This window comes from Dreissena polymorpha, chromosome 3, assembly GCF_020536995.1.
Source record: "Dreissena polymorpha isolate Duluth1 chromosome 3, UMN_Dpol_1.0, whole genome shotgun sequence".
NCBI classification, from domain to species: Eukaryota; Metazoa; Mollusca; class Bivalvia; order Myida; family Dreissenidae; genus Dreissena; species Dreissena polymorpha.
In genome coordinates, this window is record NC_068357.1 from 31504128 (window position 1) to 31523673 (window position 19546).

A 19546-nucleotide genomic window follows, 5' to 3' on the forward strand; every position below is an offset into this window, starting at 1 on the left:
AAACGACGTTCTACTTAAAGTATTTCTAGTGCGCCTTGTACAATACTTTGAAAGAATAAAGATAGTGTACACGATAATAAAGCCACACAAGAAACACATACCTATAGTATAGTTTATATAGTATATAGTTCTTTCTTTTGACGTACCTTAGCGGAATCCTGATTGAATTCTAGAGCCATTGATCGCCATGTTCTATGCCTTGGGGAGTCAGGTTCATCTGAAAGAATGAATATACATTTCTACACCATCTCACATTTACCAGTAAAAAGTAATCAATATAAAGAACACAAGGCTACCTTTAATGTTTGCATAGGTCGAAACTTAATGATGATGAATATTGAATTGTAGATTAATACGCGTACCACCTCACCATGAGAAACGAACATACTTACTTCCAAGGCGAATTTCATTGAAAGGCGATTTCAAAAATACCTTCCCACCGTGTCCATCGGATCTAAATGAAGATCAGAGCATCAGTTATTTAGCATGTGTCATCATTATGCACCTAATATTGCTACAGTGGGGTTTCAACGTATGAGAAGTGTTTGCTATTAAATATGATATATTACGTGTAAACGATTTGTTGATCGACTTAATGAAAAACGCATACATGCATATGTAATCAACTACAACAACAACAACACCAATAAGCGTATGATCAGTATTTGAACACGTGAAAGCTATGTTTTGTTTTAAGTTGTGTATACATGTATTTGCACGTTTACAATTTAATTTTAGCGAAACCTTATAAAATGTTATCTACATCGCGTTAAAGGTAGGGATGACAACGAATGTTTGAATGATTGAATATTTTAATTTCATATTCTAATTTTTTTGTTGTTGAACATGTTTCTTAATGTAGTTGATTTTAAACAATACTTTTAAATGTTGAAAATTTCAATATATTAGTTCCTCAACCGACACTCCATACTGCGTATGGACATCAAGAACACTTTCTATTAACAAACACATTATGTACAATTTGCTTACGTGTATTACAAATGCTTTTCGGCGTCTATCTTTTTGAAATAATACTTGACATAAATGATTCGATATACATGATTTATACTGTTATATCTGCCGTTCAAAAGGCTCCCATTTTGTTCAAGTTAGCAACATCGAGAAATCAAAAGTCATATGGATTAATTTTTAACAAAAGAAATATGTCTGTTTGTAGCTTTTTGAGGTATGTATGTGTACATTTGTGATATATTTATTGTATATGCGTGTATATGGCTTCTCGTTATCATAAAATGTATGCAACAAATTTGTTCGCAAAAAGTAGATTTAATATTGATGTATTGTTTACATGTATCTAATACCGAATGACCGAATCGAATACTTCAATGAGTGAATAGTTGAATATCAATTTTGCTATTCGTTGCCATCCCTTGTATGCATCAATGTATTAGATTCTCTATATGAAAATGTATATTTTTAGGGTTGTAACATAATATTTTGCATTACTAGAGTACACTGCATCCAAATTCAAAGAAACATTTAAGGAAAAGTCAAGGATTCTCAAACATTTAAAGTTGCATACTCTCAATGTTTTTTCCGCAATTTTCTGAACCAGTTATTTTCAATTAATTAATATTAACATTAATTAACATTAATATTGAGCAAGAAATAATTGTGTGCATATATCTATGCAATCATCTCCTATTGATAGATTTATGGTAGTAAATAAGTTAAAGAAAGTGTAACAAAGAACATATACCGGTAAGCACACATGTGTTGAAATGATCTGTACGAAATCGATACAAAACTAAATCTAGTTATGCTTCTTTAAAAAACTACAAATAAAAAAAAGTTATCAATGATGTATCCTTGATATAATATAAAAACAGGTAATTATTTAAATTTCACGGCGAAAACATTAAGTTCCAGCTTCATCCACGTTTGCAAAAGTGAACATGTCTTAACGATGATACAGTAGAGGATGTTGTGATTTATAAGTCAGTCTTATTTCAAACAGATAAATGGAATTTAGTACATCATTTATGAACGAAAGTGATCGAGCCCGAAATAATTTATATTGCTCAACTAAGGATTGCAATTCAGTACGATCTAGTTTTTGTATAAAACCGTCCAAAAATATTTAAATATGTGAAACGAATGGTTCAGAATAAACTGAGAGGGTACACACAATGTGTGTACTTTGTACCAACAAATATCAGAAAGGAATTACTCAAACTAACCCCATCATTTTATAAGGTAAAAGACAGTAGAACTTTTTACTGATGAAATTATTCGGCTTTTGACGTTTTATCCATATTTTGAAAATGTCATTCAAGATATCAAGAAATACAACTTTGGAAAAGTCTTAAGTGTAACAGCATATAAGAAAAGTTAAATTATCAATTTTTGCCTTTTGCGGGACTCAAAACAAGTATCTATAGTGGTAAAAAACCATTCAACATCAAATATGTAACTAAACGAATACCGATTTAGGCTATCCAGCCTATTGGAATGCTTGTTTGCGTTCCTCGCCTTTCTTTTGACCACAATACATATCGCTGTAAAAGTTCCTATAGCGAGAAGCAAACCGCCCGAAACAGAAACACCAATAATCAGCTTCACATTGACAGTGTCTGTAACATAAACAATACATAAATGTAATGAATATTGTTCGTCATAGAAACAGAATCGACCAGCTTGAATTTAATTGAAAGATAAATCTTACATAAACATAATGAATATTTTTTGTCATAGAAACAAAAATCGCCAAGCTTGAAATTGAATGAAAAATAAAAAATATATAAATAAAGGGTATATTGCTAGTGATTGAAACAGAAATGATCAGCTTGAAATTGGCTGAAATAGTATCAGTAAGAAAGTTATAAAATGATATACTGTCCGACACAGTAATATCAACGATCAACTTTACATATTCTGCAAGACAAAGGACGACTCTATTAAGGTATGATGTACTGCACGTCGCAGAAACATCAATCTTCAGCTTAAAAGTATATAAAAGACAGACGATTACAGAGTATTATATACCGACATAAACAAAACAGGATCACGATATCTGAAATACAGAATACGTATACAGTAATAAAAGATAATATACACCCAGTCACAGAACCACCAACGATCCGCTTGTCATTATCTGGAAGACAGAGAATAACAATGACGTAGTAAGATATTCTGCCCATTGCAGGAATTCCAATGGTCATCTTAACATTATTTGAAAACATAAAGTAAAAAAATGTTAAATTATATTATTCTTTCCTCCGTAGAAACGCTTATGTATAGAACGTCATGAAGTGTACGTCAAAGTAAGCAAAATAAACAGGAGCGCGGCACTGTGAAGACAAAACACAACAGTGCTTTTGAACAATATACTGCATTCTACCGAAACATAAATTTTAACAAATTTCGCTGAATAATGTCGCGAGTGTCGTTTCGATTCAGATGAATTATTCGCTGAATTGTTATGGCGTAGTAAACACATTTTCAAATAAAATGGTGTTTTGCTTGTATAAGCAGTCATTTTTTCCAACAACCTTTGCTTTAATGAACAAACATTAAAATGCATGTTAACGTTAACGTTTAAAATAAAAATATCAAGCGTACCTGAAGGCACAATGTCCGCTATGCACGCGAGTTCACCGTCGTCTGTTACGTCACATATTGTCCCATATTCACAACGACCGTTGACTTTCTCGAACAATCCACATAGCACGGTGGGGTAAGCAAGTGGTGCTACTCATGCAATAAAATACAAGTCATCATTAATTTAAATTAAATCGTTGTTATCAGTATTATCAGTTGTAGAAATGTGGTTAGATCGTTTACTGCTAAATAGCAGCTAAGGTTTGCTAAGTATATCATAGAGAGATCCCATTAGTGGCAATCGCTTGATTACAACGCGTTTTAGTTCGTTTTACATGGTGAGTTGCGCTAAGCATATTTATTTATATTTAAAATGCCAGTAAACTTAATTTTATCCACCTGATATCGCTTGAACCGTCTCTCCGTCATATTTTATCTGTGTCCCTTTTGCAAGATCCAATAAAGCATATGTTATCCGTGTTGACGCATCGACAGTGTCTTCGTAGAAAAGAGTGAAGTCTACTACTATGTTTCCAGTCCTATACACAGAATGCCAAATAGTATTGAAATAAAGTGATTTTTCAAAGTCGTTGTATATATAAATAGTGTTCGACAGATGCATCTCAAAACAAGAACAATTCAAAATAAAAATACACGCAAGAAATCGCAGAACGACTACCTTAAGGTATTAACGACGATTCCGAAATTTGTAATGAACCGCAACACGTAGATCCGAAGCTGCAATTGAACAATTTTGTTTACGCAAAATACATATATTTTCGGTATAATCTGTTCAATACATTATGCAGTAATTAAGCACCATATTCAAAACTATAAAACTAATACATATTTTAAACAAGGATTTTAACACATTCAATAACTTGTCTCTCGAATTATGAAACCATTACTTTATCACTGTTTTTACATTATTTAAACAGGCCTACCACGATATCATAGTTTGACACAACTTTCCGTTTCATAAGGTGTTAGTTTAAAAATTTACTGGAAATTCGTCAACTAAAATATTTTAAATGTGCAATTTAACGTAAGATAGCGATCGCCGGGTTTAATTGATTCAATATTAAATTCAAGATAAATAATAGTATCTCATCGAACATATTATACATACCGATAACGTAACTTTGTCTGCAACCTCTGCAAACGTTGCGTTTGACGAAAAACTAACATCTTGTCCTTTCGATATCTTCAGTGTGATCTGCAGGTCAATTTGTTTGTAATTGTCTGAAATGGCCAACATTCTATAATATGTTTACATATACAACACACATTTGGCCTTCTGTCGTGTAGGTATGAATGTCATATCTCTTGTTTGTGTTTAATGATGATGAAACATTTTATAAAAAAATATCTCCGCTTAAATATCAGCCACAGTCATTTTACACGTTAACGGATGGTATTACTAATGGCTACTTTAGGTTTCATTGCAATGTATTATCAGCAAAAGCGAAAATGAAACAAATAATCGCCCGTCTGTATGTCCAATTTTAAGCAAAGCACGCAAAAGGCTGTCGTCAAATAGAGTTTGTTGAATGCATTAATCTGTTTCGTTAAAACATATAATAGAGGTAGATGTTAATGTAAAAAATGTTGTCACAACAGATTAAATGATGAAACACTACACTGTTTTAAATATTTGGGATTTAGTGCACTCGCATACGCTTACACTGCTTTTTAAAACGAAAGCATGCATTTAAAACTGTTTTGGTGCTGCGATTATACTTATGGTGGGTGCACGACAACTACTGGTAAGAAATAAACAAAAATCACCTGTACAGCTATCTTGTTTGCTGCTCGTTTTGAAACCCAGATTACAATGACACTTGTAACTACCACGTGAATTTACGCACGTCGAATGTGCAGGGCATATAGAGCCATTAGCTGACGCACACTCGTCGACATCTCTATTACATTCGGGGCCAGTCCATCCTGCGTCACACGTGCAGCTCCCGTTCACTGGGTTGCACACGGATGTATGTGTCATATCACACAAACACGTGTTTGTACAGCCTTTGCCAAAACGGCCTTGAGGACATGCTGGAAAAGAAACAGAAATAAAAACAAAGCAACATAGATCAATGCAAGCACCTACTTATGTATGTACATACGTTTTGTAAATAAAGAATTACTATGCGATTGTTGAGGTAAAGCGCATTTCCAATTCTACCACATTATTTGCACATCAGTTACGCGAATCTACCATCAACGTGAATACATGCTTGTTGAAATAGTGAATCTGGATGAACCTACCTTGACAATGACTAAATGATTGTTTCAGGTATCCGGGATTACATTCGCACGTAAAACTTCCTGACAGGTTTATACAGTGTGAATTAGTGGGACACACGTGTGTAGTATTCGAACATTCGTTGACGTCATCCGAGCATTTTTTACCTTGCCATCCTTTCAAACAAGCGCATGTTCCGTTCTTTGGATAGCAAGTTTCAGTATTGGTAACATCGCATTCACACTTACTAGAGCAGTTCTCCCCGTAAGTCCATTTCATGCAATCTGAAAAAAAAACCGCATAACCTTCGATGAAAAAGTAAAGAGATATTAACTTGTAAGTAGCTACTGCACATAATTACACAATACTCTTGCATTTGAACATACAAGAGGATGTACTGAAATGATAATTGTGTTAAAAAATTGACTAACATAGCACGCGGAAAATAATATTTGGGGAAATTAATACCAAGTTCTCATTAGCTTAAACGCTATTATATGTTTCAAATAAATGGAGTTTTATACAAAAACTGGAGAAAGAACAAAACCTACCTGCACACGTGGCATTGTCGTTTTGCAGAAAATGTCCAACTTCACATTTACAGTTATACCCACCAACAGTATTGATGCATTCTTGGCTACACGTATGTCGGCCAGTCTCGCACTCGTTAAGGTCTGCAACAAATGAGCAAAGTTGTGTCCCTTTATATTCTTCTCCATGGACTTGTGAAGGACTAGTGACACACACACACCAACATACAAAACAGCCAGTTTACGTTAAAGAATTGAACACACATAAATAATAATATTAAATATATCAGAACCATTACAATGCAATCCCGCTTAACAATTCACAATTTGAATATATCGCTATACTTAATTGTTTTTATTTCTTTTAATTTATAGCGTTTATTCACCTCCTTACAATACACAATTTATTGTTAGTTTGCATGTTAATATGTTAATATACAATAGCGTTATTTTAACAATTCAAATAGGTTGATACAATAGAGGTAAATAAAATCTATGCATTCCTTATATATTTAGACATGCATACAGTTCACACACACACACACACAGACACATACGAAAAATGCCATGTTATTATAGAAAAAAAGAAAAGTTTTGGACTTCAGAAAATTATAAACTTGAATCAGACGTTTGGACTTCAGACAATTATACACATTAATCAAATGTTCAAATTTAATAATGTTATTTAATATTTTAAGCAAACAAACAATTTACGATAATACTATTCTATTGATCTACAAAAAGTTTAACAATTTGCCAGTTTAGTACTTCTTTTTCTATATATTTTGTATTAGATTGGATTTCCCATGCTTTGCTAAGATAATTATTCAGCCCTATTATTGAAGGTAATAGGCCCTTTCTCTTGCATACAAATATATATTATTTAATTTCTAGGATGAGAATATTAATATCAGTCATGTTAATATTTGTACAACCAAATAACATTGTTTAACATGAAATCTCAGTACATTTTTGCACATTATGTGATCTTAAAAATTCTACAACATGATTTACAATTCTCTTTGTAAAAATGCAGTCCCAGAATATATGTAATACGGTTTCTTCATTTTCACTACAGCAGGAACATAAATTATCATGAACAATGTTCATTTTAAATAACAAATATTGGGTTCCTAATATTCTGTGTACAATCCTTGTCTGGAACCACTGAGTGTATGTGTCTCTAGATATAATAAAAACAAGTGCATGCACGTTTGTCCATTAAACGTTATTAAAAAGTGTATTCCATTTTGAATGGCAATTGGGTATTTCTGTATTAAAGCTAAAACATGTATACACAAGTTTGTTTTGATTACCCCCAAATACTATGTTATTCAAGTAAAATGATATAAATGCACAATGTATATTTGGCTTTTTTTATGAATGGAAGTCCTGATAATCTGATAAATGCCTTCACAGTTCTGATTAAACCTTCATAAAATAGGAAGTTAATTTTACAACCAATGAGATTTTCTATAACAGATTGTTTTATAAATTCTCCAGAAGTACACAATATATCTCTTATATATCTAATTCCCCTATCATACATATTTTTATTATATACAATATTCATACCTATCTTAAAAATGTGGTTATAAAATAAAGGCATATCAAGGATATCTTCACACTTACTAACATTTTGTTTATTGATATACTCGATGTAACATGTAAGGACATCTCTCCAAAAACTATTTTTTTAACTTATCATAATTTTTTCTATATATTTTTTTCCCAAAATATACATTTTCTTCACATCAAAGATAAAATATACTAGTTGGAAACATTTTCCATCACTTAATACTTAAATGACTATTGTACCACAAGCTTGTTTCATTCCTATCAAAAACTATACATTGAAAGAAAAAACACATACTTTGAATTATGCATGTAAATATCTGGTACCTGTACAATTAGTCCCGTTGTAGCCATTTGGACAAACACACACAACCTCTTCATTGGAAACAGAACAAGTGGAATTTCCAGAGCAGCGAGCAAATTGATTTGCCGTGCACACTTTCTCAGCTGAAAAAATCAACACACACCATTATCATAATGTAGTTGCTGATATGCGTAACATTTTCAATTCGTTAAATAATGTTTCTAATTTGAATAATAATCGAAAAGATATAGCGAAATATAAGTAAAATAGATTCATACCTTTATAATTTGCATTGAAAAACTTATATAAATATTACACTTACGTATGCAAGATTTTCGGTCCGTAAGATCAAGGATAAATCCCGCTCCACAAAAGCATTTATAGCTACCGAGAGTGTTGATGCATTGTTGTTGACAGTTGTTGTCGCCATAGCACTCATTTATATCTAATATATAAGTAAATAGATAAATAAAAATAAATAGATACATAAATAAACGTATGAAGCGTTGGTAATGTGAATTTCTAGTATGATCTAAAATATAGCAATATTATTCATTGGTGTTTTTTTTAACAAACCATGGTGTCTCTTTCAAAAATAAAGTTAATATCATTTGAAACTCGCAGAAAACAATGAATGTCGAAAAAAAACACACCATAATAAATGTACAAACATTGAATCTAAATGTACATCGCAGTCACATAGTACAATTTAAATTTCACATTAACACAAAATGGTTAATTTACATTGTTAAATTATATACCTGAGCACGTTCCATTCCTGACAACAAATCCTGTCCTGCAGTTACACTGAAAACTTCCTGGTGTATTGATACAAATCTGTTCACATAAATTCTGGTCAGCAGCTTGACATTCGTTAACATCTAAACAAAACATAATATTTAGTTCAGTACGTTTCTTTAGTTAAAATGACTATTTACGCCTTTGAAATGTTGATTAACAACAGTACGTAGTTCTAAGCATTATTTCTAGCCAAACCGGTTTTGGTCATCTTAAATGTTTAGTCTTATTCTAATGTATAATATTGCATTAACGTAATTGTTTGATTTATTCGAAGACTCTCAGGGAGAGCCCATAATTCTAAAGAACGGCTGAGAGTCGCATGCTGCGAACGATTTTTTTTTCAATTTGGTCGTTTTCGGGCGGTTTTCATTCTTGTGTATATGAAACTCCTGAAAGTATGAGGTTATATAATTTTGTCCTTATCCACCAATACTTCAATAACATAAAGCCAACTAAAATATAACATGAATAAAACTGGCATTACCGCCTGTGAACGAAAAGTATTTTGGTGTTAAACCAGTTTTATGGCTAGCCGACCCTCATACTTACACCAGAATTTATCACATACTAAACGAGCGTCAAAGACGAGTGAATCAAATACTGTACACATAATTTTATTGCACTAGTTTCTAAGTACCAAAAATCTATAAATAACATTGGGCGATAGGGTTTAAAGATATTAGTTTAGGGAAAAAAATCATCTAAAAATATTTTAAACAAATTTCGCGATGAAACTACGGAAAATTTTAAACACACTTTGTGTAAGAAAGATCGCAAACATGTTGCAACCACATATCAAAATAGTGTTCTTTTTCTAACAGCCTCTGGGTATTACAAGTTTACAACATGGAAGATATATACAAGGAGGCTTTCTACTGCATCAACACAGCACATTTCGAAATGTTGAAGAATGTAATATACCCAACGAGAAAACAGTAGATAATTTATAGTTCGTATTCACTACTTTATAGAGAATGCCAAATATACACATAAAATGATTTAAACTGTACATACTACTTGATCAACAATGCAGTTTTGTATTAAAAATATATAATTGTTTCTTTATTGTGAGTGTTTGAGTTGGCTCACAATTGCAACGAATCAAATGGTTATATATTTACGATACATTTACAAAAATGTTTTCAAACATGCGCTGATTTTGGAAATAGATTTGATGATGCTTAAATTGCGTATGGTCTTACATATACTTAAGTTATTCCATTATTATTTATAAAATGAACACAATGAATAATATTGCTTCGTATGCTATAGTACACTTTCTTATGTGTAAAAACACCTTCATTTTTGTACAATATGGATGTTGTTATTATGTTTATCTTATAACTATAATGTTGCTGTTATATGTGTTTGAAGTAGTCATTATATTGCTAAAGTGATATCAAGTTCTTCTTTTGCAAAACTTACAAAAAAACTGTTTTATTCATTTTTAAAGAATGTATATTAAGAAAGTCAAAATGTAAATTCATTGTCACAGTGTATTGTTTTTTTAATAAGTGAAATAAACATATCGGCGTAATACAAGTCTATAATAAAATAATGCAATGTCCCAACCTTCGCACTTTCCCGATGCTATGTTTTTCGTGTAGCCTTCTTTGCAGACGCAAGAGGCGCTGCCAGGTGTGTTCACGCAGAGGGTATTGGGTTCGTAGCAGACTACTTGGTTTTCCTTGCATTCGTCCACATCAGCTTCGCAACTTATCCCTATCAAGCCCGGGTTACACACACACCCTGCAAATAAATCAGATTGTACTAGTGCTTGCTGTAGTCGTTATAGCTGAAGCAGTAGAAAGCAGCAAAACAGCAGGGGTAGTAACAGTTATTATTATATTTTGTAAAATATATATTAAAATAGTTGTTTCGCTAAAATAATTTTTAAATAACACTTACCTACGGTACTATTACACACACCATGGATGCACGAACACGTTAGCGAACACTCTTTCCCATAATGGTACTTGTCACAATCTTAAAAATAGTTCATAATTTATTTTATCCCTAACCAAAAACCGTCGGTGTAATGGTTTAATTATAAACGCATTAGTTTCAAAATAAAAAATACGACGATCGAACAATTTGTCTTGCACAAAGTAAAAAGTATACACATCTCAATAGCAGCCCATTTTTCACACATTGAGTAGCCAAAACTCGTAACTATAGAAGCAAGTGACGACATGTATAAAAAGAGTTATTCAGTTTTTATTTTATTTTAATTGTGATAACAATATTTCACACCTGTACATATCCGTTTGTTATTTTGCAGCTTCATACCGACAGGGCATTCACATACATACGAGCCAACTGTATTTGAACACGTTGCTTGTTCGGAACACTTGTTTTCCTCCCCACATTCGTTGATATCTGTTAAGCCAATAATAAACAATTATATTTATCTTTTGTAACATTCTTATATAACACTACCTTTTCAAAATGTGTGTGTACGTGTTCAAACGCTTTTAAATGGATTAAGGTAAACAAGATATTTAACGCGTATAAACTCGTTTTACCCAGACCAGAAACTAGTACAATTACGGCGGGATTATTTTACCTGTACAAGTCTGATTATCAGAGGCAAGGTTAAAGCCTTTCGGACACTGGCAAGATGGAACCATGTCTTGTACCACACAGTAGCCGGTACATGTCAGATTGCGGAATTCTTTGCAATAATCTTTCACTGCAAGATATCAACTATTTTATATTTTCAAAATACAGAAACCATACATGTTATCGAGAAATGTGTAATGTTTTATTGTAAAAATAAGATGGTCTAAAATTAATAATAGATACAATAAATACACCGATAAAATGAAAACAATTTGGAGGCAATGTCATTCCTTCACAAAACATAATAATCAGTTTGCAGTTTGATATCGTTTATACGCTGCTTTAATAGAACACATCATACCTTTACTACACGACTCTCTGTCGTCGTTGAGTCTGTATCCGAAATAACAGTAACAGTTGTAATATCCTGGATGGTTTTCGCACATCTGTTCACAGTCCGCCAATTCTAAATGGCACTCATCTATATCTGAGAATGAAGACAAGCTTTACTGACTACTTTATATCGTTTTTTTGACTTCGCAAGAAATGCTCAGTGTGACACTGAATACATAAACAATATCAAATGCTTTTTTTGAAAAGTGTCAATTTATGAGTCTGTTCAACAGCAGACCGAATGCGTGAAGCACACATGCCATGTAAATCCCAACTCTGTCACACACAGTTAACGTAAAATAATAGGTTGTATAATGAGTTGTAGAGAACAGTACTTGCGATGACCAATTAGCATTTGTTTGATACTTTATAATGAGTACCGTCTTCACAAAGGACCTTTTATAGGGTAAATGTGAATAAGGAACTGAATCTGTGACATGAAGCCACTAGAAAATGTTTCCAACCCACGCTAGATCTTTGTATAAAGAACGTTAATTATGTACCAGAACAATGTGTCAAGTTGACCTCTGTGTAGCCTGATTTACATCCACACGTGTAGCTTCCTTCTGCGTTCAAACACGTCTGAGTGCACTCGTTCAACCGTGGATCCGAGCATTCGTTAATGTCTGAACAAGCAATATGCATCCAAATACGTTATATCATAGAGAAATGTTTAGCTTTATAACGCAATACATAATAATGTTGTATTGTGTATTGTTTGAGGTATGCTTTAAGGAATGCGTTTGTTTGTGGATATTATTTAAGATGCAATTTCGAGTATGGGGACAAAGTTTTGCTTTTAAGCAAGTAAAATTTCATAGTTAATCGATAAATCTTTATTTAAATAACCTTCTTTATGTGCATGTTAAACCATAATATAACACTTATTATAATTAAATGTAATATTAAAAAAAAATTGTATAGATGTATACTTATTTTAATTAGAAAATACCAAACCTCGGCAAAATCCGCTAGCATCTTCCTGGTATCCTTGCATACAATCACAGCTGTACGAGCCCATGTTGTTACTACAGGACTTTCTTGTATCACCACAGACTCTTGGATTCTCCTTGCACTCGTCCACGTCATCGTCACATGAACTTCCTGTCCAGCCATGGGAACACATGCAGCCTCTCACAGGATCGCATCTCTCTGCACCTCGTCCGGTACATGCGCAAGTTTGGCCACAATTTGTACCCCAGTTCGGTACCTCACATGCTTTAAGAATCGAAGGTAAACATTCACATAAAATTATCACCTGTCAATTACTCGTTAAATCTATCAAGTATTCATTTAAGTTTAGGTTGCATATACTTACGTTTACACGAGACCTTGTCTACTAGCTGATAACCCGCTATGCAGCTGCACTGAAAACTGCCGATAGTGTTCATGCAGTCTTGTTCACAAATATGTTGAGAGCATTCGTCAACATCTGCAAATAAAACCTGTTATCGTGTGTTTGTTCATAAACTAAAATACTTGAATATATCGTTGTGGGTTCATTTGCCACGGAATGTGCATGTAACGTAAAATAGATATACAAAAGACGTACCTTGACATCGCAACGATGTTTCATTTAACCAGAGGCCTGCATCACAGAAGCACAAGGTATTATTTCCAACATCCAGGGTGCATCCCGAAGTACGACTGCAGTCGAGTGTTGAAGCAGCACATGGATCAGAATCATCTGTAACAATGCAATTATGATTTTGAAACATATTTCTTTTATGTTACTTAAATAGTTTATTAATGGTGCATTCATAATATAATATATCGATTAAATTAAACAATCGTAAAGGCATGAACACACACAGTTTAATGTTTCTTTTTATTTGCGGCCTTTGAATATATTTTTATGTGCAAACAAATTGTCGCCAATCACACACATATTGTAATACTTTGTTTTTCCTAGAAACGTATTGTGTGTTTTTTTTTCAAATAAATATGTATATGTTCCAATTAAAAAGAGAAAACAAATACGGATACCTCGTGAACATGTAAAATTTGAAACATTGAAGGTAAAACCAGGCTGACATTTGCAAAGAAACCCGCCGATCGTATTGTCGCAGATCTGAGTACAGTTGTGAGTAGCCTCGTTGCACTCGTTGATGTCTATATAAAATAGAAAACTATATTATTGCAGTTATGCATAAAAAAAGCAACTACGAGTTAAAACAGGTCAACTAGACAAAAATTCATGTTTATAATAAAAATAAAATGTAATTTGTCTTCAAAGAAAAAAAGAGCAAAAGGTAACTCCTTAACCCATTAACTAACTAACATCTAGAAAAAAGGCATTGGCAAACATCGTAGACCCAGATGAGACGCCGCATGATGCGGCGTCGCATCCGGGTCTGCGCTGTTTGCTTAAAGGAATTTCTGTAAGAAATAGTCTAAATATAGAAATAAATATACTAAACATCCCTAATTTTGGAAATAAATTGATCCAATTTAGAAGGATGGGAGAGTACACTAGGCATAATGGGTTAAATACCATCAGGAATTGTATTTTTATACGAGTGAAATATTGGAGACACTTTCTTTTATTCCAATGTAAACTCATTGAAGCTGATTGATTACTTCATTAAACGATTAAGTATATAAAATATATCTTGTGATTTCTGTTATCCTATGTGTTTGGCTTTTTAAAAATATAAATCTACATTATATATATAATACAGACCTTACCGAATTTATTATATTTATCAAATCTTTTTTACGCCTCGTACCGATGCATGTATGTTCGTTGCTTGGATCGACTCGATATCCTTCCTTACAACCGCAGGAGTAACTTCCCTCAGTATTGATACAGAGTTGATCGCAGGGACGACTGCTACATTCGTCATTATCTATACAATATTATTTTTTTACCTAAGTTTGTTTTGCATTTCAAAGCAAGTTTAACAAAACGTGCGAATGGAACATCATAATCTATGATACATGAATAGGTGATTGTTAACACTCCATACTTTACGTTGAAAATGGTCTTATTGGATGTTAACATAAACATCGTCATTTACACACACAAAACATCACAACAGCCAGTTCAATAATTAAATAGTTGATTACGGTTTGTTTAAGCAAATAAACTATTTATTTCTATTGATCCACGATCCTATTTTTTTCAGGAATAAGAATATCAATAAAATAATTACGAAAAATGTTAATTTGAAAGCAGATGTATAAAACAAAAAGTGCATACCAATGCAATCGTTTGTATTAGGCACTGAAGCATATCCCGCTGGGCAAGGATAACACGAGTATGTATTGTTCTGTGGGACGTTTGTACAGTTTCGTCCTAGAGTGCAGGGACTTCCAGCACACCAGTCTAATGTTTTATCACAATCAGCACCTGAAATAGAATAAAACAATTATAAGAATATAATGCTAATGTAATCCAAAACAGAGGGTTGTTTTCAACATAATGGTAAACGCAGTAATTCACGCGAGTAAAGTATCTAAATATATACCAATAAAACAAACTTACTTTTCATAAATTATCTAAATGCAAAATAAACGTACCTGTACAATATATGATGTTTCTTCTTAAAATACTATATCCTAATGATACACGAATTTCATAATTTAACAAATGTATCTCATTTTTGGACATGTTTGTCCGTCCGGTATTGATAGTATCTAAGAGTTTGCAATATTTGTTATTGTTATTCATCCAGCTTTCACTAACCTGTGTATCCAGCGTTGCAAACGCATGACGAATACTTGAAATATGCATTCTCTCGAGGGTCCTGTCGCACGGTCGTAGAGCAGTGTCCATTACCATGGCACCCAGTGCAAAGTTGTACCGTAACAGTATGTTGCTGTGATTGCTTTCCATCAGCATTGACTGCAACGAACCTACAGTTGAAATGTACCTATTTGACTCCATTGTCTTGATTCAGTGATTCATACGTTTTGAAGAACTAATATATATGCCTTCAACGTAATTATCATCAATAAAAGTAATGGTGTATTTATCTTGGTAGTGATTTTAGCATTCAAAAATGAAACCATGTTTTTCATCACGGAATTAAAAAAAGTAAATATATGTGTAAATTGAGTTCAGCTGTCAAAGCATCCATGCATCTTTACCATACCTCTATAAGGTTTTAATTTATGTTAGGCTTTAGCAATGTCTATAATGGGTTTTATTATTATTTATACCATATGTTGTGTGGAAGGTCATCTGTCTGGTTGAAATATAGCGTCTTCGACGTTCTGTTATATGTTGTTCTATTACTTTCGTTTTTTACAAATGCGATATCTAATTCATCTGCAAGATTTAATTGACACGATATGTGTTCTCCAACTGTTGCATTAACGCTACAAGTATTATTGATTGTTGGCACAACTTTTGCTGAAAATAGAGTGAAATGTTTATTTAAGTTTTGATTTCATTTTCAATTTTGAGATGTGAAAAGCGAAACAGCAATAACAACTAGTTTTATACAATGTAAATAGTTTCACTCGTAAAATGCATACCATGATTTATCATTGGTAAGAACGACTCATATTTGTGATAGGTTACTTATTTGTTTTTAAAGTTGAGCATGAAATGGTTGCTGTAAAATGAGTACATCACATTAAAATACAAAAAAACTATTCTCGTATTTCATGTGAAAACGCACTTACTCTATGGTTGGTTTGTTAAAATCACATATGTTTTAATGTGAACTTCATCTAAAGTGAATGAAATATGCGAAAGAAATTCAACACTTATAATGTGACTAAAAATCTGGACGATTTACCTATTTCTTTTGCGTTTATGTTAATGGTTTCACTTATGTTGCTGGTCGTCTTTGCAATTGTACTGTTCAAAGTGAAAACATAGTCGAACACGCACTCTACATTGACTGACCCGCATATCTTTTCAGCTTTAATAATCGTTTCCTTGTCAAATGTATCTAGGAAACGCGGAACGTAAGAAGCGTTGTGGTAATCGGAATGGCTCTTGCCGTCTTCATATATAAAAACTGACGAACTGTCGTTCACTGACCCTGAAATGAAGTACCCCATTTGATAACATTCATCCCTATATTAAAATAATCCACACACGTAAACACGAGCTACAATAAATACCGGGATTTGTGTAAGTAGGATAAAATTATTTCGTTTATTATATGCATCTTCAAAGTTTTGTTGACGTAAAAATGTTCAAACATGATAAAATAGCGTTGTAAACGAATCACTTACATGTCTGACCAAATCTAAATATCTCTAAGTCACTTGCATTAAAATGCAGAAGACTCCCATTTGGGTATACAAAATCATTGTATGGGTCGCCGTCAAAATTGCCCAGAAGACCTTTCGTCACGTTGTTGAATGTTTTCGGTACAATGGTATCCAATGACAGCATTCTGGCCTCTTTTCGTATTTCAAGCGTTATCCCTGCAGATTGACAAAAACGACTTGCAAAAATGAAGTTGTTATAAATATCTTATACGAATATAAATAAAAACATTTTATTTACGTTTAATACTTGCGACACAACAACTGCATTTACAGTAAGCGAGCAATATGACAAATCCTGTATAATATTGAATTTTCTTTTATACCTAATTAGACAATATGACTTTCTGCAGTGAAATAACAGCAGTGAAAAGAAAAAAAAGTTATTTTCACCGGTGAAAAGAACACATTTTCGGAACTCCTTTTTCTATTTTTAGATTATCATAAATAATTACATATATTTTTTCTACGATCGCGAGTGAATTAAAATCGACATTCCACCGAATCCAACATTTTTTTAATGCTTTTTTACCGTTTATTAACATTGTAAAAGAGTTTAACTGGAGAATTTCGCTGGTATAATGACGTCATTTCGTCACACTAATGACGTCATTTTGTGATTTGAAATGTATTGAGGCACGCGTCTGGAGAAACTCCGAGAAAGCGTAACTTTTCAGCGAAAGGGAAACAGCTGTTAATTATTTTCTTGAAAAAGGGGCTTAAAAGAAACAGAAAATGTGTTCATGTCAGTGTAAGATATTTTGTTTTTTCACTCGTGATCATAGAAAAATAATAGTTTCACTCATGGCTGCGCCACTCATGAAAGTATAGTTTCTATGATCACTCGTGAAATGACAAACGATCTTTCACTGACATGAACAAGTATCCTCTATGTCATGCATTCCTTGCAATAAACAATAACTGGCACTTATACAGGCTTAACATGGGGTCACTTTAACAGAGATGTAAATGTTATATTAACACCGAGTGATCGCATTGACTATACCTGTCTCCAGAAATGATACCCTCAACACCCCATCTACTCCATAAATAGACATGGTTGGCGAATTAAAAGCGAACCGATCGTTTCCAAAGTCCTTTAGTGTTTTCGTTAAGTCGATTTCATTCCCATACAGGATTAAATCTGAATATACATGCGAGAAAAATTAATTGTAATTATGTTCGTGTCAATGGAAATTATACAATAAAAAGAACGAAAGAAAATAGTTTTAAAGATTTAGTTCAAATGTTTACACATATTATTGAGAAGAATTTTAGAAAAATAGACGTGGCCGTGTTGTTATTTCCATTAATAAGATGTTCTCGTGATATGTGTTTCAATATTATACAAATGCAATCGCTAAAACATAATTTATTATTAAAAAGCCAAACATTTCTTTAAGGATACAATCTGTTCAGTGACTTTCGCGCAGCATCCCAAATAAGAATGTTGTTAACAGTTAACGCACATATCTTAGTGTTGTAGACTTACCATCTTTTGCCGTATTGAGCTCGATATGAAGTGATGAATTCGTATGATCTCTTGCCGCAAAGGCAGTGAAGATTGTTGCATCCGAGATATTTCCGTCCGCCTTCTTTGCCCTCTCCGTTCTAGCTTGGAGTGAAAACGTGACATTTGATGTCTGGATGCTCAGCAACACATATTCCCCATGTCCGTTGAACGTGTAGTTCATTCCGTCAAGTGTGCGCATGTGTGGATCTCCCCAAAATGATCCTAATACACTCAAGCGTACCCAGAAAATTAAGAAAATGCAAAAAGCCACACATCAATTGTTGTTTTCAATACAAAATATCTATACTTGATAATATATATATATATATATATATATATATATATATATATATATATATATATATATATATATATATATATATATATATATATATATATATATATATATATTCGAATGGTAAAGATAGAGTGATTTAAATGAATGTAGACTTGTTAATATGGATCCACTTATTTGGCATGATATTAAATAAATAGGAATCGTCGGATATAAAATGAAATCAGAAGAGAGGTAATAAAGTTTGTTTTCATTTGAGTGGACGATGTTTTTTCCTTGTTAAGTTTAAATGTGTTACCAAAGTTGAACGGCGACTCGGTGTAGCATGTTCCTGTTGGATGCAGTTCGTAATAGAGATTGCAGTAGTCTGATTTCGTACAGCATTTGTCCTTCATGATGACGTCATTTACCTCGTGATCACGTGGTGAGAATGACGGATGTGAAAAGTACAATCCACCAGATAGGGGTTGCATTTCCACGAATGTCAATGACGAGCGGTAATAGCAGCACGACTGAAAATTTGTGAAAAATCTTAGTA

The 19546-nt window shown here is 32.9% G+C and overlaps 1 protein-coding gene across 2 annotated transcripts in view; it reads right to left on the minus strand.

Annotated features, from left to right (window-relative positions):
- LOC127873539 (uncharacterized) overlaps positions 1-19546 on the minus strand; it is a 48589-nt gene that overhangs the window by 1061 nt on the left and 27982 nt on the right. For both annotated transcript variants that reach the window (XM_052417421.1, XM_052417422.1), the window contains exons 41-72: positions 19307-19520; positions 18693-18935; positions 18207-18344; positions 17165-17359; positions 16720-16968; positions 16136-16328; positions 15660-15829; positions 15174-15323; positions 14701-14820; positions 13958-14083; positions 13524-13658; positions 13290-13403; positions 12929-13189; positions 12475-12597; positions 11940-12065; positions 11583-11708; positions 11270-11395; positions 10925-11002; positions 10589-10765; positions 8977-9096; positions 8538-8660; positions 8239-8358; positions 6358-6480; positions 5830-6090; positions 5350-5616; positions 4691-4803; positions 4241-4299; positions 3961-4100; positions 3583-3711; positions 2447-2594; positions 393-454; positions 147-217 (exon numbers count right to left, since the gene is read on the minus strand). In XM_052417421.1, coding sequence (XP_052273381.1) covers positions 147-217; positions 393-454; positions 2447-2594; positions 3583-3711; positions 3961-4100; positions 4241-4299; positions 4691-4803; positions 5350-5616; positions 5830-6090; positions 6358-6480; positions 8239-8358; positions 8538-8660; positions 8977-9096; positions 10589-10765; positions 10925-11002; positions 11270-11395; positions 11583-11708; positions 11940-12065; positions 12475-12597; positions 12929-13189; positions 13290-13403; positions 13524-13658; positions 13958-14083; positions 14701-14820; positions 15174-15323; positions 15660-15829; positions 16136-16328; positions 16720-16968; positions 17165-17359; positions 18207-18344; positions 18693-18935; positions 19307-19520 — 4800 coding nt within the window. The remainder of the gene's footprint in view (positions 1-146; positions 218-392; positions 455-2446; positions 2595-3582; positions 3712-3960; positions 4101-4240; positions 4300-4690; positions 4804-5349; positions 5617-5829; positions 6091-6357; positions 6481-8238; positions 8359-8537; positions 8661-8976; positions 9097-10588; positions 10766-10924; positions 11003-11269; positions 11396-11582; positions 11709-11939; positions 12066-12474; positions 12598-12928; positions 13190-13289; positions 13404-13523; positions 13659-13957; positions 14084-14700; positions 14821-15173; positions 15324-15659; positions 15830-16135; positions 16329-16719; positions 16969-17164; positions 17360-18206; positions 18345-18692; positions 18936-19306; positions 19521-19546) is intronic.